Source organism: Tachyglossus aculeatus, chromosome 13 (assembly GCF_015852505.1).
Source record: "Tachyglossus aculeatus isolate mTacAcu1 chromosome 13, mTacAcu1.pri, whole genome shotgun sequence".
NCBI lineage: Eukaryota > Metazoa > Chordata > Mammalia > Monotremata > Tachyglossidae > Tachyglossus > Tachyglossus aculeatus.
The window spans coordinates 1622365-1644171 of record NC_052078.1 but is presented as its reverse complement, the minus strand read 5'-3'; the positions used below and the strand labels follow the sequence as shown (position 1 = coordinate 1644171).

The window sequence follows — 21807 nt, the reverse complement described above, 5'->3', positions numbered from 1 at the left end:
TTGTAACCTCCCCAGCGCTTAGAACAGTGCTTTGCACATAATAAGTGCTTAATAAATGCCATCATCATTATTATTATTATTATCTGGGCCTCAGTTCCCTCATCTGTAAAATGGGGATGAAGACCGTGAGCCCCCCGTGGGACAACCTGATCACCTTGTAACCTCCCCAGCGCTTAGAATAGTGCTTTGCGCATAGTAAGAGCTTAATAAAAGCCATCATTATTATCATTATTCCGTCCCCTGGAAAGACCCGGCCTTTCCCGTCATCCCGATGTTTTGAGCAAGAGCAGGCCGGAGCCGGCGGTCTCATCCGGTCTTATTCATTCATTCATTCATTCAATCGTATTTATTGAGCGCTTACTGTGTGCTGAGCACTGTACTAAGCGCTTGGGAAGTCCAAGTTGGCAACATATAGAGACGGTCCCGACCCAACAGCGGGCTCACAGTCTGTGAGGTCTTAGGCCGTCGAGTCGGCCCGGAGCGGCTCCTTGGGCGCACCCGCTCCCGGGACGCCCCACCTCCACCCGCGATCATCCTGCCGGTGGATCCGTAGAGTTTTCCTGGGAAAAAATCCGGAAACGGCTTACCATCGCCTTTCCACGCAGTCAACTCGGATCCCCGCCCTCGGATCCGTCCCCTGCCGCTGCTGCCCGGCAAGGGAGAGTTCTGCGGGAGAGTCTAAACCGGGCCGTACTATCTACTGGATCATCAATCGTATTTATTGAGCGCTTACTGTGTGCAGAGCACTGTACTAAGCGCTTGGGAAGTACAAGTTGGCAACATAGAGAGACAGTCCCTACCCAACAGTGGGCTCACGCGGGCAGAACACTGTAATAATAATAATAATAATAATAATAATAATAATAATAATAATAATGTACTTCGGAGTCTGCCGTCGGCAGAGTGCTGTATTTTGGGTCTATGGTGAATGTCTACTGTAGGCGGAGGACTGTACTGAACACCTCTTGGTGGGGGAGGCGGTCGCAGGACTCTACGGAGGGTCGACTAAAGATCATGAGCCCCGTGTGGGACGGGGACCGTGTCCGACTTGATCATCCCGTAATAATAATAATAACGGTGGCATTTGTTAAGCGCTTACCATGTGCAAAGCACTGTTCTAAGCGCTGGCGGGGGGGTATATAAGGTGATCAAGTTGTCCCACGGGGGGCTCACAGTCTTCATCCCCATTTTACAGATGAGGTCACTGAGGCTCGGAGAAGTTAAGCGACTTGCCCAAGGTCACGCAGCACACACGGGGCGGAGCCGGGATTCGAACCCACGACCCCTGACTCCAAAGCCCGGGCTCTTTCCACTGAGCCATGCCGCTTCTCCGTATCCCACCCAGTGCTTAGAACAGTGCCTGATGCTTATCAAATACCAAAATTATTATTATTAAGAGCACTGTAAGGCGTGTCTACTATGAAAGGAGCACTACTGGGTTTCTACGGAGGGCAGAGCACTATATTGACTACCTATTTTAGGCAGAGCTCTGTACTGAGCATCTACTTCAGGCAGAGCTCTGTATTCAACACATACTGTGGGCAGAGCACCGTACTGAGCGTCTACTGCGGGCAGAGGACTGTACTGATCGCCTACGACAGGCAAAGGACTGAATAGGGTGCTTGGGAGGAGATCAACAGTGCTTTGCACATAGTAAGTGCTTAATAAATGCCATTATTATTATTATTATTATTATTATTATTATTATTATTATCAGGTGGTTGTCAGCATGGAACTGAATGATCACCTCCCCCAGACTCTTTCTGGAGAGAGTCCGGCTTTCCGTTTGCTGTGTGACCTCGGGCAAGTCTCTGTGCCTCAGTTGCCTCACCCGCACAGTGGGGGTGAAGACCGTGAGCCCCGTGTGGGACCGGGACGGTGTCCAACCTGATTAATTTGAATCTCCCCCGGTGCTTAGCACAGTGCCTGGCACATAGTAAGCGCCTAACAAGTACCGTTAAAAAAAAGATACCCATCAAGCACTCAGGAGAGTACAACAGAATTGGCGCATTCCCGGCCATAATGAGCTTAGTAGGAGAGGCAGAAAGCGGGGGTGGCCACCCCCTCCCGCCCCCCTACAGCGGGTTGCTCAGCACATAGTAAGTGCTCAATAAATAGGATTGAATGAATGAATGACCCCCTTCCCCCTAATAACACAGTGGATTCACCCCTCCATCCGCCTCGGAAAATGCCCCGAGTCCAGGCGAGGAGGGCAGAGATGTACCGTCGATCACACAGTCCCCGGGCCAGTGGGCAGCGGGGCCCCATTCATTCATTTATTTATTCAATCCTATTTACTGAGCGCTTCCTGTGTGCGGAGCACTGCACTGAGCGCTTGGAAAGGACAATTCGCCAACGGCTAGAGACGATCCCTACCCAACAATGGAAGCGGCCCCCCTCCTCTGCCGCCTTCTAGACTGTGAGCCCACTGTTGGGTAGGGACCATCTCTATAAGTTGCCAACTTGGACTTCCCAAGCGCTTAGTACAGTGCTCTGCACACAGTAAGCGCTCGATAAATACGATTGATTGATTGATTGATTGTGTTCTCAGGGTGCAGTTAGGTGGTACGGCGTATAGTACAGCGTGAGCGCTCAATGAATGTCGCTGGCTGATCAGTAGGTGCGTAACGGGAGAGCAGTCAGAGGTCATGGGTTCAAATCCCTGCTCTGTACACAGTAAGCGCCCAATAAATACGATTGATTGATTGATTGATTGTGTTCTCAGGGTGCAGTTAGGTGGTACGGCGTTTAGTACAGTGTGAGCGCTCAATGAATGTCGCTGGCTGATCAGTAGGTGCGTTACGGGAGAGCAGTCAGAGGTCATGGGTTCAAATCGCGGCTCCGCCGCTTGTCAGCTGGGTGACTTTGGGCAAGTCACTTCACTTCTCTGGGCCTCAGTGACCTCATCTGGAAAATGGGGATGAAGACTGGGAGCCCCCCGTGGGACAACCTCATCAGCTTGTTACCTCCCCAGCACTTAGAACAGTGCTTTGCACATAGTAAGTGCTTAATGAATGCCATTATTATTATTGTATTATTATTATTATTATTATTATTATCATTATTATTATTATTATTATTATTATTATTCTCGCCGCCCTCTTCCTTCTCCTCCTCCCAGTCCTCTGTGCTGGTCCCCTTCTTGGACACTTTTGTGGTCAAATGTGGACCATCCCACCCCCCTGATTCTCCCCTCTCCGTCCCAGACTGTCCCCCCCAGTGACCCAACACCTGGATTCATTCAATAGTATTTAGTGAGCACTTCCTGTGTGCAGAGCACTGTACTAAGCGCCTGGAAAGTCCAATTCAGCAACAGAGCCAATCCCTACCCACCAATCTAGAAGCTGCGTCTCCCTAGCCCCCCCGGATCCGCCCGACCCTGTCCGCTCTTGGAACCGGTTTTATTCCCATCCTCGGCCGGAAGGCCGTGATTCCAGTCAGCCCAGCCCGGGGGCAGGGGAGGGATGATGATGATGATGATCATGACATTTATTAAGCGCTTACTATGTGCAAAGCACTGTTCTAAGCGCTGGGGCGGTTACGAGGTGATCAGGTTGTCCCACGGAGGGCTCACGGTCTTCATCCCCATTTTACAAATGAGGTAACTGAGGCCCAGAGAAACGAAGTGACTCGCCCAAAGTCACCCAGCTGACAAGTGGCGGAGCCGGGATTTGAACCCACGACCTCGGACTCCAAAGCCCGGGCTCTTTCCACTGAGCCACGGAAGGTGGCCCGCGGGGACCAGCTCAGCGCTTGAGTCTGGGCGTTCCTGCCGAGGTAGATTTGTGCAGCGCGGCCCAGTGGGTAGAGCCCAGGCCCGGGAGCCGGAGGTCGTGGGTTCAAATCCCGGCCCCGCCAACTGTCAGCTGGGTGACTTTGAGCAAGTCACTTTACTTCTCTGGGCCTCAGTTCCCTCATCTGCAAAATGGGGGCGAAGACCGTGAGCCCCAAGTGGGACCACCTGATAATCTCGTATCTATCCCAGCGCTTACTACAATATCTGGCACGTAGTAAGTGCTCTGCACACAGTAAGCGCTCAGTAAATACGACTGAATGAATGAATGAACAAATACTCAACAACTTTGTGCCAACGTGAAGGAGGCAGCAGTGCCCACTTCCACGTTCGAATCCTCTCCCGCCGCTGGACACGGGTTCCTCCCGCTGCACGTCACGTCTCGCGGGGGTGTTGTGCTTTGATTCCCATCAGGAATAATAATAATGATGGCATTTGTTAAGTGCTTACTAGGTTTCAGGCACTGTACTAAGCGCTGGGATGGATACAAAGCAAATCCAGTCCTGTCCCACATGGGGCTCACAGTCTCAATCCCCATTTTACAGTTGAGGGAACTGAGGCCCAGGGAAGGGAAGTGACTCGCCCGAGGTCACAGGGCGGACCAGCGGCGGAGCCGGGATTAGAACCCATGACCTTAGGACTCCCAAGCCCGCTTGCCGTGTGCAGAGCACTATACTGAGCGCTTGTGAGTCCCCCCGGTGGGACAACCTGATCAATCAATCAATCAATCAATCGTATTTATTGAGCGCTTACTGTGTGCAGAGCACTGTACTAAGCGCTTGGGAAGTACAAGTTGGCAACAACCTGATTACCTTGTAACCTCCCCAGCGCTTAGAACAGTGCTTTGCACATAGTAAGTGCTTAATAAATGCCATTATTATTATTATCATTGGGAAAGTACAATGTAGTAGACACTCTCCTTGTCCTGGAGGAGCTTAGTGTTCCCACGGGCAGAGCACTATACTGAGCACTTGGACTCATCGTAGAGTTAGCAAACACAATGTCCGTCTTCAAGGAGCTTCCAGTCGCATGGAGGAGACAACAGCGTGGCTCAGTGGAAAGAGCCCGAGCTTGGGAGTCAGAGGTCATGGGTTCTAATCCCGGCTCTGCCACATAATAATAATGACATTTGTTAAGCGCTTACTATGTGCAAAGCACTGTTCTAAGCGCTGGGGAGGATACAAGGTGATCAGGTTGTCCCATGTGGGGCTCACAGTCTTAATCCCCATTTTCCAGATGAGGTAACTGAGGCCCAGAGAAGTGAAGTGACTTGCCCAAAGTCACACAGCTGACAATTGGCGGAGCTGGGATTTGAACCCATGACCTCTGACTCCAAAGCCCGGGCTCTTTCCAAGGAGCCACGCTGCCACACGTCTGCTGTGTGACCTTGGGCAAGTCACTTGACTTCTCTGAGCCTCAGTGGCCTCATCTGGAAAATGGGATTAAGACCATGAGCCCCCCCCCCGTGGGACAACCTGATCACCTTGTATCCCCCCCAGCGCTTAGAACAGTGCTTTGCACATAGTAAGTGCTTAACAAATGCCATCATTATTATCATTACTATTATATATAATATATATATATATAAAATATATAATTATTATTATTAACCCAGGCTGCTTTACAGAGAGGAGACAAACACGTGTGAAAAATCGCGAACCTCAGTTTCCTTTCCGCCTACCCCTGAATACCGGGCCCGTCTCTGGGACCCTCCCTCTAGACTGGAAGCTCCTCGTCGGCAGGGAACCTAGTCATCCCAATGAAGCAGAGGTCCTGGGTTCTAATCCCAGCTGCACGCTCATCTGCTGTGTGACCTCAGGCAAATCGCTTCACTTCTCTGGGCCTCAGTTTCCTCATCCGGAAAATAGGGATTGAGGCTGTGAACCCAATGTAGGACAACCTGATGACCTTGTATCTCCCCCAGCGCTTAGAACGGTGCTTGGCGCATAGTAAGCGCTTAACAAATACCATCATTATTATTATCATTATTATTATTATTATTAGCCCAATCCACCCCCACTCCAGAGAATTCAACTGTAGACTATCAGCTCGTTGTGGGCGGGAAACGTTTCTCCCAACTCTGTTGTAGTGGACTCTCCCTAGCGCTTAGTAGAGAAGCAGCGTGGCTCAGTGGAAAGAGCCCGGGCTTTGGAGTCAGAGGTCACGGGTTCGAATCCCGGCTCCGCCAATTGTCAGCCGTGTGACTTTGGGCAAGTCACTTCACTTCTCTGGGCCTCAGTTTCCCTCATCTGTAAAATAGGGATTAAAACTGTGAGCCCCCCGTAGGACAACCTGATCACCTTGTACCCCCCCGCCAGAGCTTAGAACAGTGCTTTGCACATAGTAAGTGCTTAATATCATTATTATTATGGTGCTCTGCACGCAGTAAGCCCTCGATAAATAGGATTAATTGATCGATTGATTCAACCCCGAACTTTGCATACAGTGTGTGTGTGTTTGTGTGTGTGTCCCCTGTCTCCTCCTCAGATTGTAAGCTCCCTGTGGGCAGGGAGCGTATGTACCAACTCTGCTGTAATGTCCTCTCCCAAGCCCTTACCACAGTGCTGTGCACAGAGTAAGCACACAATAAATGCCATTGATGATGATGGTGATGACTGGCAACCCCTCGAGGGCAGGGCCAGTCCAGTGTGTGCATAATAATAATGATGATGGCATTTATTAAGCACTGGGGAGGTTACAAGGTGATCAGGTTGTCCCACGGGGGGCTCACAGTCTTCATCCCCATTTTACGGATGAGGGAACTGAGGCCCAGAGAAGTGAAGTGACTGCGTGACTTTCTGCGTGCAGAGCACCATAATAATAATAATAATAATGGTATCTGTTAAGCGCTTACTATGTGCAAAGCACTGTTCTAAACGCTGTGGGGGGGTACAAGGTGATCAGGTTGTCCCACGGGGGGCTCCCAGTCTTCATCCCCATTTTACAGATGAGGGAAATGAGGCCCAGAGAAGTGAAATGACTTGCCCAAAGTCACCCAGCTGACAATTGGCCCTACTGAGAGCTCACCTCCTCCAGGAGGCCTTCCCAGACTGAGCCCCCTCCTTCCTCTCCCCCTCTCCATCCCCCCCATCTTACCTCCTTCCCTTCCCCAGAGCACCTGTGTATATGTATATATGTTTGTACATATTTATTACTCTATTTATTTATGTATCTTACTTGTACATATCTATTCTATTTATTTTATTTTGTTAGTGTGTTTGGTTTTGTTGTCTGTCTCCCCCTTCTAGACTGTGAGCCCGCTGTTGGGTAGGGACTGTCTCTAGATGTTGCCGACTTGTACTTCCCAAGCGCTTAGTACAGTGCTCTGCACACAGTAAGCACTCAATAAATACGATTGATTGATTGAATTGGCAGAGCCGGGATTTGAACCCGTGACCTCTGACTCCAAAGCCCGGGCTCTTTCCACTGAGCCACGCTGCTTCACGCTGCATGTGTGTGTACGCGTGTGTGAAGAAATTGTGTAGCCACCCAGGATCCCCGCACTGGTCCGCTGTGTTTTTTGCCTCTTGAGAGCGTTTTCCTCAGAGGGGGTTTGATCTGCAGTGGGAGGGAGCTAGGTTAGATCTCCAGACGAGACCTCAGGAGTGGCGTGGTTTAGCAGACGGAGCCCAGGCCCAGTAGTCGAAACGACCTGGGTTCTAATCCCGGCTTCGCCACGTGTCTGCTGAGTGACCTCGGGCCGCGTGTCTGCTGTGTGATCGTGGGCAAGTCACTTAACTCCTCTGAGCCTCAGTTACCTCATCTGTAAAATGGGGATTAAGACTGTGAGCCCCACGTGGGACAACTTGATCACCTTGTATTCCCCCCCAGCGCTTAGAACGGTGCTCTGCACGTAGTAAGTGCTTCACAAATGCCATCATTATTATTATTATTAAGTGGCAAATGCCATCATTATTATTATTATCAAGTGGCTTCGCTTCTCTGGGACTCGGTGACCTCATCTGGAAAATGGGGATGGTGAGTGTGAGCCCTGCGGGGGACAACCTGATCACCTTGTAACCTCCCCAGTGCTTAGGACAGTGCTTGGCGCGTGCCAGCCCTCAGTGAGCACCGTAATTATTATTATTGCGGTTGTTGAGCGCTGACGAAAAGCTGTACTTCCCAAGCGCTTAGTACAGTGCTCTGCACACAGTAAGCGCTCAATAAATACGACTGAATGAACGATTGGAGGTTCGGGCGGGGGGAGGAGGGGGCCAGAAGGGTCAGAGACAGAGGGAAGGAATCACCTTGGGGGCCGAAGCCTCAATGGGACCCTTTCCCACAATCAATCAATCAGTCGTATTTATTGAGCGCTTACTGTGTGCAGAGCACTGTACTAAGCGCTTGGGAACTACAAGTTGGCAACACATAGAGACAGTCCCTACCCATCAGCGGGCTCACAGTCTAGACTCTCCCTCCTTCCTCTCCCCCTCCACCCCTCCGCCTTACCCCCTTCCCTTCCCCACAGCACCTGCCTATAATCAATCAATCAATCAATCGTATTTATTGAGCGCTTACTATGTGCAGAGCACTGTACTAAGCGCTTGGGAAGTACAAATTGGCATCACATAGAGACAGTCCCTACCCAACAGTGGGCTCACAGTCTAAAAGGGGGAGACAGAGAACAGAACCAAACATACCAACAAAATAAAATAAGTAGGATAGAAATGTACGTTTGTACAGATTTATTATTCTATTTATTTATTTTACTCGTCCATACTAATTCTATTTATTTTATTTTATTAATACGTTTTGTTTTGTCATCCGTCTCCCCCTTCTAGACTGTGAGCCCACTGTCGGGTAGGGCCCGTCTCTAGACGTTGCCAACTTGGACTTCCCAAGCGCTTCGTCCAGTGCTCTGCACACAGTAAGCGCTCAATAAATACGATTGATTGATTGATTGATGACCCCCAGGTCTCCGGCCGTCGGGGAGGGGAGCCGGGGGGGGGTCCACCTCCCTTCTCCGGCCCCTTCCCCGTGCCGCGACACGTGGGAAACGCGGCCCGGGATTCCAACGGTGTCTGGTCTCGCCTGGGGAGCCCGGCGGCAGCCGGGGGAGCGGGGATGTCCCCGGGCGAAGGAGGAAGAGTTGGGGGCCGGCGGGGCGGGGTGGGGGGGATCCTCCGAGAGGGGGGTCCCGCCGGCCGGCCGGCGCTCCCGTCTGTCTCCGTGATTGATGAGTCTTTGTTCTCTGCCACTCCGGAGCCCGGCCGGGCCTGTACGACGGCATCTGGTGTCCGGCTGCCCGCCGCCCCCCGGACCGGAATGAATGACTGAATGAATGATGGCATTTGTTAAGCGCTTACCTGGTGCCGAGCACTGCTCTAAGCGCTGGGGGGATCAGGTTGTCCCCCGTGGGGCTCACGGTCTTCATCCCCATTTGACAGATTTGACTCATCAATCAACTCATCAATCAATCAATCAATCAATCAATCTATTTATTGAGCACTTACTGTGTGCCAAGCACTGTTCTAAGCGTTGGGGAGGTTGCAAGGTGATCAGGTTGTCCCACGGGGGGCTCACAGTCTTAATCCCCATTTAATCCCCACTGTTGGGTAGGGACTGTCTCTATATGTTGCCAATTTGTACTTCCCAAGCGCTTAGTACAGTGCTCTGCACATAGTTAAGCGCTCAGTAAATACAATTGATGATGATAATCCCCATCATCAACTCAACTCATCAACTCATCAATCAACTCATCAACTCATCAGTCAATCAATCAATCGTACTTATTGAGCACTTACTGTGTGCAAAGCACTGTTCTAAGCATTGGGGAGGTTACAAGGTGATCAGGTTGTCCCACGGGGGGCTCACGGTCTTAATCCCCATTTAATCCCCATCATCAACTCAACTCATCAACTCATCAATCAACTCATCAACTCATCAGTCAATCAATCAATCAATCGTATTTATTGAGCACTTACTGTGTGCCAAGCACTGTTCTAAGCGTTGGGGAGGTTGCAAGGTGATCAGGTTGTCCCACGGGGGGCTCACGGTCTTAATCCCCATTTAATCCCCATCATCAACTCAACTCATCAACTCATCAATCAACTCATCAACTCATCAGTCAATCAATCAATCAATCGTATTTATTGAGCACTTACTGTGTGCCAAGCACTGTTCTAAGCATTGGGAAGGTTGCAAGGTGATCAGGTTGTCCCATGGGGGGCTCACGGTCTTAATCCCCATTTAATCCCCATCATCAACTCAACTCATCAACTCATCAATCAACTCATCAACTCATCAGTCAATCAATCAATCAATCGTATTTATTGAGCACTTACTGTGTGCAAAGCACTGTTCTAAGCGTTGGGGAGGTTACAAGGTGATCAGGTTGTCCCACGGGGGGCTCACTGTCTTAATCCCCATTTTACAGATGAGGTAACTGAGGTACAGAGAAGTTAAGTGACTTGCTCAAGGTCACACAGCAGACGTGGCGGAGTTGGGATTTGAACCCATGACCTCTGGCTCCAAAGCCCAGGCTCTTTCCGCTGGGCCACGCTGCCCTCAGAGGCCCTCCGAGGACAAGGACCGCGCCTCCTAATACTAATACTAATAAGGGCATTTATAAAGTGCTTACTATGTACAAAGCACTGTTCTAAGCGTTGGGAAGGTTACAAGGTGATCAGGTTGTCCCACGGGGGCTCACGGTCTTCATCCCCATTTTACAGTTGAGGTAACTGAGGTACAGAGAAGTTAAGTGACTTGACAGTTCCGCCATCTGTAAAATGGGGATGAAGACTGTGAGCCCCCATGGGACAACCTGATCACCCCCAGCGCTTAGAACAGTGCTTTGCACATAGTAAGGGCTTAACAAATATTATTATTATTATTTATCCCCATTTTCCAGGTGAGGTCACTGAGGCCCAGAGAAGAGAAGCGACTCGCCCGCAGTCACCCGGCTGACAAGCGGCGGAGCCAGGATTTGAACCCACGACCTCTGACTCCAAAGCCCAGGCTCTTTCCACTGAGCCACACTGCTTCTCTAAGCCGTATCTAAGCCCGCTGTTGGGTAGGGACCGTCTCTAGATGTTGCCAACTTGGACTTCCCAAGCGCTTACTACAGTGCTCTGCACACAGTAAGCACTCAATAAATACGATTGAATGAATGAATGGCAGCCCCACCCAAGGGCTTCGCCCCCCTCCTAATAATAATAATAATAATAATGATGGCGTTTGTTAAGCGCTTACTATGTGCAAAGCACTGTTCTAAGCGCTGGGGGGGGAATACAAGGTGATCAAGTTGTCCCCCGTGGGGCTCACAGTCTTAATCCCCATTTTTACAGATGAAGTAACTGAGGCTTAGAGAAGTGAAGTGACTCGCCCAAGGTCACACAGCAGACTTGTGGTGGAGCCGGGATTCGAACCCATGACCTCTGACTCCAAAGCCCGGGCTCTTTCCACTGAGCCACGCTAATCCTTGGCTCCCGGGATCCCGGCCGCTTCCCTAGAGGGGTGGAATCGGGGCGATGCGATGGGGAGGACCCACAAATCCCATCCCTCCCCACGTCTCCGAGACGGTCGAGGCGCGGCCCGGCTCGGAGGCAGGGGTTGGCCGCGATGACCCCGTAACCCTGTAACCTTGTCCTTCCCAAACGCTTAGTACAGTGCTCTGCACACAGTAAGCGCTCAATAAATACAATTGATTGATTGGGCCTGTTGTTGGGTGGGGACCGTCTCTCTAATGTGCCAACTTGTACTTCCCAAGCGCTTAGTCCAGTGCTCTGCACACGGTAAGCGCTCAATAAATAATAACAATAATGATGGCATTTATTAAGCGCTTATCATCATCATCATCATCAATCGTATTTATTGAGCGCTTACTATGTGCAGAGCACTGTACTAAGCGCTTGGGAAGTACAAATTGGCAACATATAGAGACAGTCCCTACCCAACAGTGGGCTCACAGTCTAAAAGGGGGAGACACAGAACAAAACCAAACATACTAACAAAATAAAATAAATAGAATAGATATGTACAAATAAAATAAATAAATAAATAAATAGAGTAAAAAATATGTACAAACATATATACAGGTGACAGGGGAGGCAGGGGTTGGCTTACTATGTGCAAAGCACTGTTCTAAGCGCTGGGGAGGTTACAAGGCGATCAGGCTGTCCCACATGAGGCTCCCAGTCTTAATCCCCATTTTCCAGATGAGGTCACTGAGGCCCAGAGAAGTTAAGTGACTTGCCCAAGTCACCCAGCTGACAATGGGGAGAGGCGGGATTTGAACCCATGACCTCTGACTCCAAAGCCCGGGCTCTTTCCACTGGGCCACGCTGCTTCCCTAAATACGATGGAATGAATGAATAACCCAGCTGCTCCGGTCTGGGAGAGCCCATCCCAGTTTGGCACCCTCCCCTGGAGTCAGCGGCGTGGCTCAGTGGAAAGAGCCCGGGCTTCGGAGTCGGAGGTCGTGGGTTCAAATCCCGCCTCCGCCAACTGTCAGCTGGGTGACTTTGGGCAAGTCACTCCACTTCTCTGTGCCTCAGTTGCCTCATCTGTAAAATGAGGATTAAGACTGTGAGCCCCCCGTGGGACAGCCTGATCACCTTGTAACCTCCCCCACGCTTAGAACAGTGCTTTGCACATAGTAAGCGCTTAATAAATGCCATCATTATTATTATTATCATTATTCTCTGGGCCTCAGTGACCTCATCTGGAAAATGGGGATGAAGACTGTGAGCCCCACGTGGGACAACCTGATCACCTTGTAACCTCCCCAGCACTTATGAACGGTGCTTCGTACATAGTAAGCACTTAATAAATGCCATCATCATTATTATTATTATTATTATTATGGATTCTAAATCCCGGCTCCGCCCCTTGTCTTATGAGCAGTGCTTTGTCCATAGTAAGCACTTAATAAATGCCATTATTAAGCGCTTAGTACAGTACTCTGCACACAGTAAGCGCTCCATAAATACGATTGAATGATTGAATGAATAAATACCGTGGACTGATCGATTGGAAAGGCTCCGCCGCTTGCCTTGGGCAAGCCACTTCCCTTCTCAGGGCCTCAGTTCCCTCATCCGTAAAATGGGGATTAAGACTGTGAGCCCCCCGTGGGGCAGGGATTGCGTCTGGCCTGATTACTTTGTATCTACCCCAGCGCTTAGAACAGTGTCTGGCACCTAGAGAGTGCTTAGTAAATACCATAAAAAAACAAAACGTCAAGTCTGCCCCCTGGAAGGGTCGTCCATTTCATTCAGTGCTATTTGATGAGCGCTTACCGTGTGCAGAGCGCCGTCCTAAGAGAAGCAGCATGGTCCAGAGGCTAGAGCACGGGGCTGGGCGTCAGAAGCAGCGTGGCTCAGTGGAAAGAGCCCGGGCTTGGGAGTCAGAGGTCATGGGTTCAAATCCCAGCTCTGCCAATTATCAGCTGTGTGACTTTGGGCAAGTGACTTCACTTCTCTGGGCCTCAGTTCCCTCATCTGGAAAATGGGGATGAAGACTGTGAGTTCCCCGGGGGACAACCTGATCACCTTGTAATCTCCCCAGCGCTTAGAACGGTGCTTTGCACATAGTAAGCGCTTAATAAATGCCATCATCATCATTATTATTATTATTATTATTATTATGGATTCTAAATCCCGGCTCCGCCCCTTGTCTGCCGTGTGACCTTAGGCAAGTCACTTCACTTCTCTGCGCCTCAGTTTCCTCATCTGTAAAATGGAGATGGAGACTGTGACCCCCAGGGGGGACGGGGGCTGTGTCCAACCCGATTTGCTTGTGTCCACCCCAGCGCTTAGTCCAGTGCTGGGCACACAGTATGTGCTCAACCAACACTGTTATTATTATTATTATTATTATTATTATTATTATTATTATCATTATTGCTTGGGAAAGTACATTTTAACAATATAACAGACACATTCCCTGCCCACAGTGAGCTTTCAGTCTAGAGGGAGGGTCGTGGGGAGGTCAAGCTGTCCAGTCCCCTGCCTCTCCGCAGCGGACCACCTTTCCTCCTCCCTCCTGCCCCCCTCTTGGCCTTTTATTACTGTTATTATAATTATTACTATTACCAATAATAATAACTGTGGTATTTGCTAAGCGCTTACTATGTGCCAGGCACTGTACTGCATGCTGGGGTAGCTACGAGGTCAGCACTTAGAACGGTGCTTTGCACATAGTAAACGCTTAACAAATACCATTATTATTATTATTATTATTATTATTATTATTATTATTATTATTATGAGTCAGAGGTCAGGGGTTCTAATCCGTCATGAGTCAGAGGTCACGGGTTCTAATCCTGGCTCCGATTTTGGGCAAGTCACTTTACTTCTCTTCGCCTCAGTTCCTTCAGCTGTAAAATGAGGATGAAGACTGTGAGCCCCATGGGGGACAACCTTGATTACCTTGTATCCCCCCCAGCGCTTAGAATAGTGCTTGGCACATAGTAAGCACTTAACAAATATCATCATTATTATTATTATTATTATGAGTTAGTGGTCATGGGTTCTAATCCTGGCTCCACCACTTGTCAGCTGGGTGATTTTGGGCAAGTCACTTTACTTCTCTTCGCCTCAGTTCCCTCATCTGTCAGATGGGGATGAAGACTGTGAGCCCCACGGGGGACAACCTTGATCCACCTGTATATATGTTTGTACATATTTATTACTCTATTTATTTATTTTACCTGTACATATCTATTCTATTTATTTTATTTTGTTAATATGTTTGGTTTTATTCTCTCTCCCCCCCTTCTAGACTGTGAGCCCACTGGTGGGCAGGGACCGTCTCTATATATCACCAACTTGGACTTCCCAAGCGCTTAGCACAGTGCTCTGCACACAGAAAGCGCTCAATAAGTATGATTGATTACCTTGTATCCCCCCCAGCGCTTAGAACAGTGCTTGGCACATAGTAAGCGCTTAACAAATACCAACATTATTATTGTTACGAGATAATCGGGTTGGCACATAGTAAGCGCTTAACAAATACCAACAGCATTATTGTTACGAGATAATCGGGTTGGAGCCGGTCCCTGTCCCACGGGGGGCTCCCTGTCTCCATCCCCATTTTCCAGATGAGGGAACTGAGGCCCAGAGGAGGGAAGTGACTCGCGCAAGGTCACACACAGCAGGCGAGTGGCGGAGCCGGGATTTGAATCCAGGTCCTTCTGGATCCCGGGCCACGCGGCTTCTTTTTGGGGATTCATTCATTCATTCATTCATTCACTCATTCAATAGCATTTATTGAGCGCTTACTGTGTGCAGAGCACTGTACTAAGCGCTTGGGAAGTACAAGTCGGCAACATATAGGGACAGTCCCTACCCGACAACGGGCTCACAGGCTAGAAGAGGGAGACAGACAACAAAACCCTTACGAGAGCGCTCAGTAAATAGGACGATTTGACGGATTTACGAAAGCGTTCAGTAAATAGGCTGATTTTAGGGATTTACGAGACTGCTCAGTAAATGGGCTGATTTTAAAAAGTTACGAAAGCGCTCAGTCATTACGGTTCTAGGGATTTACGAGCGCTCAGTAAACAGGACGATTTGACAGATTTCCGAAAGCGGTCAGTAAACAGGAGGATCTTACGGATTTAGGCGCGCTCAGTAAATAGCTGACTTAACAGATTTACAAAAGCGCTCAGGAAATAGGCTGATTTTAAGGAGTTCAGTCACGACGATTTCTCAGCGCTTACAGCAATGCTCAGCACCTAGTAAGCGTTTAACAAATACCACCGTATTTATTGAGTGCTTACTGTGTGCAGAGCACGGTACTAAGCGCTTGGGAAGTACAAGTTGGCAACATATAGAGACAGTCGCTACCCAATAGTGGGCTCACAGTCTAAAAGGGGGAGACAAAGATCAATCAATCAATCAATCGTATTTATTGAGTGCTTACTGTGTGCAGAGCACTGTACTAAGCGCTTGGGAAGTCCAAGTTGGCAACATATACAGACAGTCGCTACCCAACAGTGGGCTCACAGTCTAAAAGGGGGGGGGGGGGCGGTTATCAGCGAAATTATATACCCTGAGGCTCCTCACAAAGTATCTAATTTATACTTAGGGTGTACTTTTCTCACCGAGGGAACAATCAATCAATCAATCGTATTTATTGAGCGCTTACTATGTGCAGAGCACTGTACTAAGCGCTTGGGAAGTACAAGTTGGCAACATATAGAGACAGTCGCTACCCAACAGTGGGCTCACAGTCTAAAAGTGGGGGGGATTATCAGGGAAATTATATACCCTGAGGCTCCTCACAAAGTATCTAATTTATACTTAGGGTGTACTTTTCTCACCGAGGGAATAATCAATCAATCAATCGTCTTTATTGAGCGCTTACTATGTGCAGAGCACTGTACTAAGCGCTTGGGAAGTACAAATTGGCAACACATACAGTCCCTACCCAACCTTGGGCTCACAGTCTAAGAGAATAAGACCAAACATCGCCAACCTGATAGTTTCTCTGCGCTTCGGAGATTCATTCATGGGAAGCGCGCTCGGTAAACAGGAGGATCTGGCGGATTTAGGGACACTCAGTAAATAGGCTGATTTCATTCGATCCGCGATTTGACGGATTTGGGGATGGGGATGGGAGTCGGGCGGGGATGGGGGGGACCGCTGACCGCCCCGTCCGTCCGTCCGTCCGTCCCGCAGCCACCCGGGAGTCGGCCTTCGTGCACGCCATCGCCTCGGCCGGCGTGGCCTTCGCGGTGACCCGCTCCTGCGCGGAGGGCTCCGCCACCATCTGCGGGTGCGACGCCCGGCACAAGGGCCCCCCCGGCGACGGCTGGAAGTGGGGGGGCTGCAGTGAGGACGTGGAGTTCGGGGGCATGGTCTCCCGCGAGTTCGCCGACGCCCGGGAGAACAGGCCCGACGCCCGCTCCGCCATGAACCGCCACAACAACGAGGCGGGACGCACCGTAAGTGAGACCCCCCCCAACCCCGGACGCCCCCGTCTCCCCGGTCCCCAGCGGGGAGGACCCCCGGGGAAGGACCACCACCATCATCATCATCATCAATCGTATTTATCGAGCGCTTACTATGTGCAGAGCACTGGACTAAGCGCTTGGGAAGTACAAATTGGCAACATCTAGAGACAGTCCCTACCCAACAGTGGGCTCACAGTCTAAAAGGGGGAGACAGAGAACAAAACCAAACCTACTCACAAAATAAAATAGAATAGATATGCACAAGTAAAATAAATAAATAAATCATCATCATCATCAATCGTATTTATTGAGCGCTTACTATGTGCAGAGCACTGGACTAAGCGCTTGGGAAGTACAAGTTGGCAACATACAGAGACAGTCCCTACCAAACAGTGGGCTCACAGTCTAAAAGGTGGAGACAGAGAACAAAACCAAACCGACTCACAAAATAAAATAAATAGAATAGATATGCACAGGTAAAATAAATAAATAAATCGTCATCATCATCAATCGTATTTATTGAGCGCTTACTATGTGCAGAGCACTGGACTAAGCGCTTGGGAAGTACAAGTTGGCAACATCTAGAGACAGTCCCTACCCACCAGTGGGCTCACAGTCTAAAATGGGGAGACAGAGAACAAAACCAAACCTACTCACAAAATAAAATAAATTGAATAGATATGCACAAGTAAAATAAATAATCATCATCATCATCAATCGTATTTATCGAGCGCTTACTATGTGCAGAGCACTGGACTAAGCGCTTGGGAAGTACAAGTTGGCAACATCTAGAGACAGTCCCTACCCAACAGTGGGCTCACAGTCTAAAAGGGGGAGACAGAGAACAAAACCAAACCGACTCACAAAATAAAATAAATAGAATAGATATGCACAGGTAAAATAAATAAATAAATCGTCATCATCATCAATCGTATTTATTGAGCGCTTACTATGTGCAGAGCACTGGACTAAGCACTTGGGAAGTACAAATTGGCAACATATAGAGACAGTCCCTACCCAACAGTGGGCTCACAGTCTAAAAGGGGGAGACAGAGAACAAACCAAACCTACTCACAAAATAAAATAAATAGAATAGATATGCACAGGTAAAATAAATAAATAAATCATCATCATCATCAATCGTATTTATTGAGCACTTACTATGTTCAGAGCACTGTACTAAGTGCTTGGGAAGTACAAATTTGCAACATCTAGAGACAGTCCCTACCCAACAGTGGGCTCACAGTCTAAAATCCAGGGAGGGCGGGGAAATACAGGCCTGCTACCTCTAAGACCCCCAGGTAATAATGATGGTATTTGTTCATTCATTCATTCATTCATTCATTCAATCGTATTTATTGAGCGCTTACTGTGTGCAGAGCACTGGGCTAAGCGCTTGGGAAGGACAAGTCAGCAACATAGAGAGACGGTCCCTACCCAACGACGGGCTCACATCATCATCATCAATCGTATTTATTGAGCGCTTACTATGGGCAGAGCACTGGACTAAGCGCTTGGGAAGTACAAATTGGCAACATATAGAGACAGTCCCTACCCAACATTGGGCTCACAGTCTAAAAGGGGGAGACAGAGAACAAAACCAAACATACTAACAAAATAAAATAAATAGAATAGATATGTACAAGTAAAATAAATAAATAGAGTAATAAATATGTACAAACATATATACATATATACAGGTGCTGTGGGGAAGGGAAGGAGGTAAGATGGGGGGACTTCTAGACTTCTAGACTTCTCACAGTCTAGAAGGGGGAGACGGACGATGAAACAAAACACGTGGACGGGGGTCCGGTCATCAGAATAAATAAAAGTGAAGCTAGATGCACACCATTAACAAAATAAATAGAATAGGAAATATAGACGAGTAAAATAGAGTAATAAATCGGTACAAAAATTCATTCACTCATATTTTTTTGAGCGCTTACTGTGTGTTAAGCACTTACTACATGCAAAGCACTGTTCTAAGCGCTGGGGAGGTTACAAGGTGATCAGGTTGTCCCACGGGGGGCTCCCAGTCTTCATCCCCATTTTACAGATGAGGTCACTGGGGCACAGAGAAGTGAAGTGACTTGCCCAAAGTCACCCAGCTGACAGTTGGCGGAGCCGGGATTTGAACCCATGACCTCTGACTCCAAAGCCCGGGCTCTTTCCACTGAGCCACGCTGCTTCTCCTTTCCAAACCCTTTCCAAACTCCCCCCCTCAACGCACAGTCACGTCCCTGCCCTTCAAATAATAAATAATGATGGCTTTTGTGAAGCGCTCACTATGCGCCAAGAACTGTCCCAAGCGCTGGGGGGGACACAAGGTAATCACGTTGCCCCATCCCCAGTCTTCATCCCCATTTTCCAGATTTTAGACTGTGAGCCCACTATTGGGTAGGGACCGTCTCTATATGTTGCCAACTTGTACTTCCCAAGCGCTTAGTACAGTGCTCTGCACACAGTAAGTGCTCAATAAATACGATCGATGATGATGATGATGATGAGGGAACCGAGGCCCAGAGAAGCGAAGCGACTTGCCCAAAGAAGCAGCGGAAAGAGCCCGGGCTTTGGAGTCAGAAGTCATGGGTTCAAATCCCGGCTCCGCCAACTGTCAGCTGGGTGACCTCACTTCTCTGGGCCTCAGTTCCCTCATCTGTCAAATGGGGATGAAGACTGTGAGCCCCCTGTGGGACAACCTGATCCCCTTGTAACCTCCCCAGCGCTTAGAACAGTGCTTTGTGCATAGTAAGCGCTTAATAAATGCCATTATTATTATTATTATCTGTGCTTCAGTGACCTCATCTGTAAAATGGGGACTGTGAGCCCCCTTAGGGACAACCTGATCACCTTGTAACCTCCCCAGCGCTTAGAACAGTGCTTTGCACATAGTAAGCGCTTAATAAATGCCATTATTATTATTATTATTATTAAGTGGCAGAGCTGGGATTAGAACTCCCAAGCCTGGGCTCTTTCCACTGAGCCACACTGCTTCTCCCTCTGGTCCTCCCCCTCAAGAGCCCCCCATCCACTCATTCAATTGTATTTATTGAGCGCTCACAGGGTGCAGAGCACCGTATTAAGCGCTTGGGAAGTCCAAATCGGCAACATCTAGAGACGGTCCCTACCCAACAGCGGGCTCACGGTCTAGAAGGGGGAGACGGCCAACAAAACATGTAGACAGGTGTCAAAATCACCAGAATAAATAGAATTATAGCCCCTCTCTCCCTCCAGCGACCCCAACCCCTCTTCCTCCAGTGCTCTGCACACAGTAAGCGCTCAATAAATATGATTGATTGATTGATTGATTGATTCCTCCCACACCCCCAGCCCCCGGCCCACCTCCCCAGCATCTCCAGACAAACCAGTTTGGGAAATTGGGCTGCAGGGAAGGCGACATTGGCTCCTTCCTCCGGATCCTGGGGGCGGTGGGAGGAGGCGAGGGCGATTCCTGACACCCGGGAGAAGCCGCTTAGAACAGCTCATGGTCAGCGCTTAACAAATACCATCATTATTATCATAATTAGAATGATGCCCCACGCTTAGAACAGTGCTTTGCACAAGTACCATCATTATTATCATTATTACAACAGTGCTTTGCACGTAGTAAGTGCTTAACAAGTAGCCCTCTCTATATGTTGCCAACTTGTACTTCCCAAGCGCTTAGTACAGTGCTCTGCACACAGTAAGCGCTCAATAAATACGATTGAATGAATGAATGAATGAACAAGTACCATCATTATTATCATTATTAGAACAGTGCCCTGCGCTTAGAACAGTGCTTTGCACATAGTAAGCGCTTAACAAGTACCATCATTATTATCATTATTAGAACAGTGCTTTGTATGTAGTAAGCGCTTAACAAGTAGCCCTCCCTATATGTTGCCAACTTGTACTTCCCAAGCGCTTAGTACAGTGCTCTGCACACAGTAAGCACTCAATAAATACGATTGAATGAATGAATGAATGAACAAGTACCATCATTATTATCATTATTAGAACAGTGCCCCGCGCTTAGAACAGTGCTTTGCACATAGTAAGCGCTTAACAAGTACCATCATTATTATCATTATTAGAACGGTGCCCTGCACTTAGAATGGTGCTTTACACATAGTAAGTGCTTAACAAGTACCATCGTTATTATCATTATTAGATGGGTGTCCTGTGCTTAGAATGGTGCTTTGCACATAGTAAGCGCTTAACAAGTAGCATCATTATTATCATTATTAGAACAGTGCCCCACACTTAGAACAGTGCTTTGCACATAGTAAGCGCTTAAGTACCATCATTATTAGGAAGAGTGCCCTGTGCTTAGAACGGTGCTTTGCACATAGTAAGCGCTTAACAAGTACCATCATCATTATTATTATTAGAACGGTGCCCCACACTTAGAACGGTGCTTTGCACATAGTAAGCGCTTACCAAGTACCATCATTATTATCATTATTAGAACAGTGCCCCATGCTTAGAATGGTACTTTGCACATTGCAAGCCCTTAACAAGTACCATCATTATTATCATTATTAGAATGGTGCCCCACGCTTAGAACGGTGCTTTGCACATAGTAAGTGCTTAACAAGTACCATCATTATTATCATTATTAGACCGGTGTCCTGGGCTTAGAACGGTGCTTTGCACATAGTAAGCGCTTAACAAGTAGCATCATTATTATCATTATTAGAACGGTGCCCCACACTTAGAATGGTGCTTTGCACATAGTAAGTGCTTAACAAGTACCATCATTATTAGGAAGAGTGCCCTGTGCTTAGAACAGTGCTTTGCACATAGTAAGCGCTTAACAAGTAGCATCATTATTATCATTATTAGAACGGTGCCCCATGCTTAGAATGGTGCTTTGCACATAGTAAGCGCTTAACAAGTACCCATCATTATTATCATGATTAGAACGGTGTCCCACGCTTAAAATGGTGCTTTGCACATAGTAAGCGCTTCACAAGTACCATCAATATTATCATTATTAGAACGGTGCCCCATGCTTAGAACGGTGCTTTGCACATAGTAAGTGCTTAACAAGTACCATCATTATTATCATGATTAGAACGGTGTCCCACGCTTAGAATGGTGCTTTGCACATAGTAAGCGCTTAACAAGTAGCATC

The 21807-nt window shown here is 48.5% G+C and overlaps 1 protein-coding gene across 1 annotated transcript in view; it reads left to right on the top strand.

Annotated features, from left to right (window-relative positions):
* The window catches only part of WNT3A (Wnt family member 3A), an 85094-nt gene that overhangs the window by 58031 nt on the left and 5256 nt on the right, over positions 1–21807 (top strand). The window contains exon 3 of the mRNA XM_038755942.1: positions 16414–16679. Coding sequence (XP_038611870.1) covers positions 16414–16679 — 266 coding nt within the window. The remainder of the gene's footprint in view (positions 1–16413; positions 16680–21807) is intronic.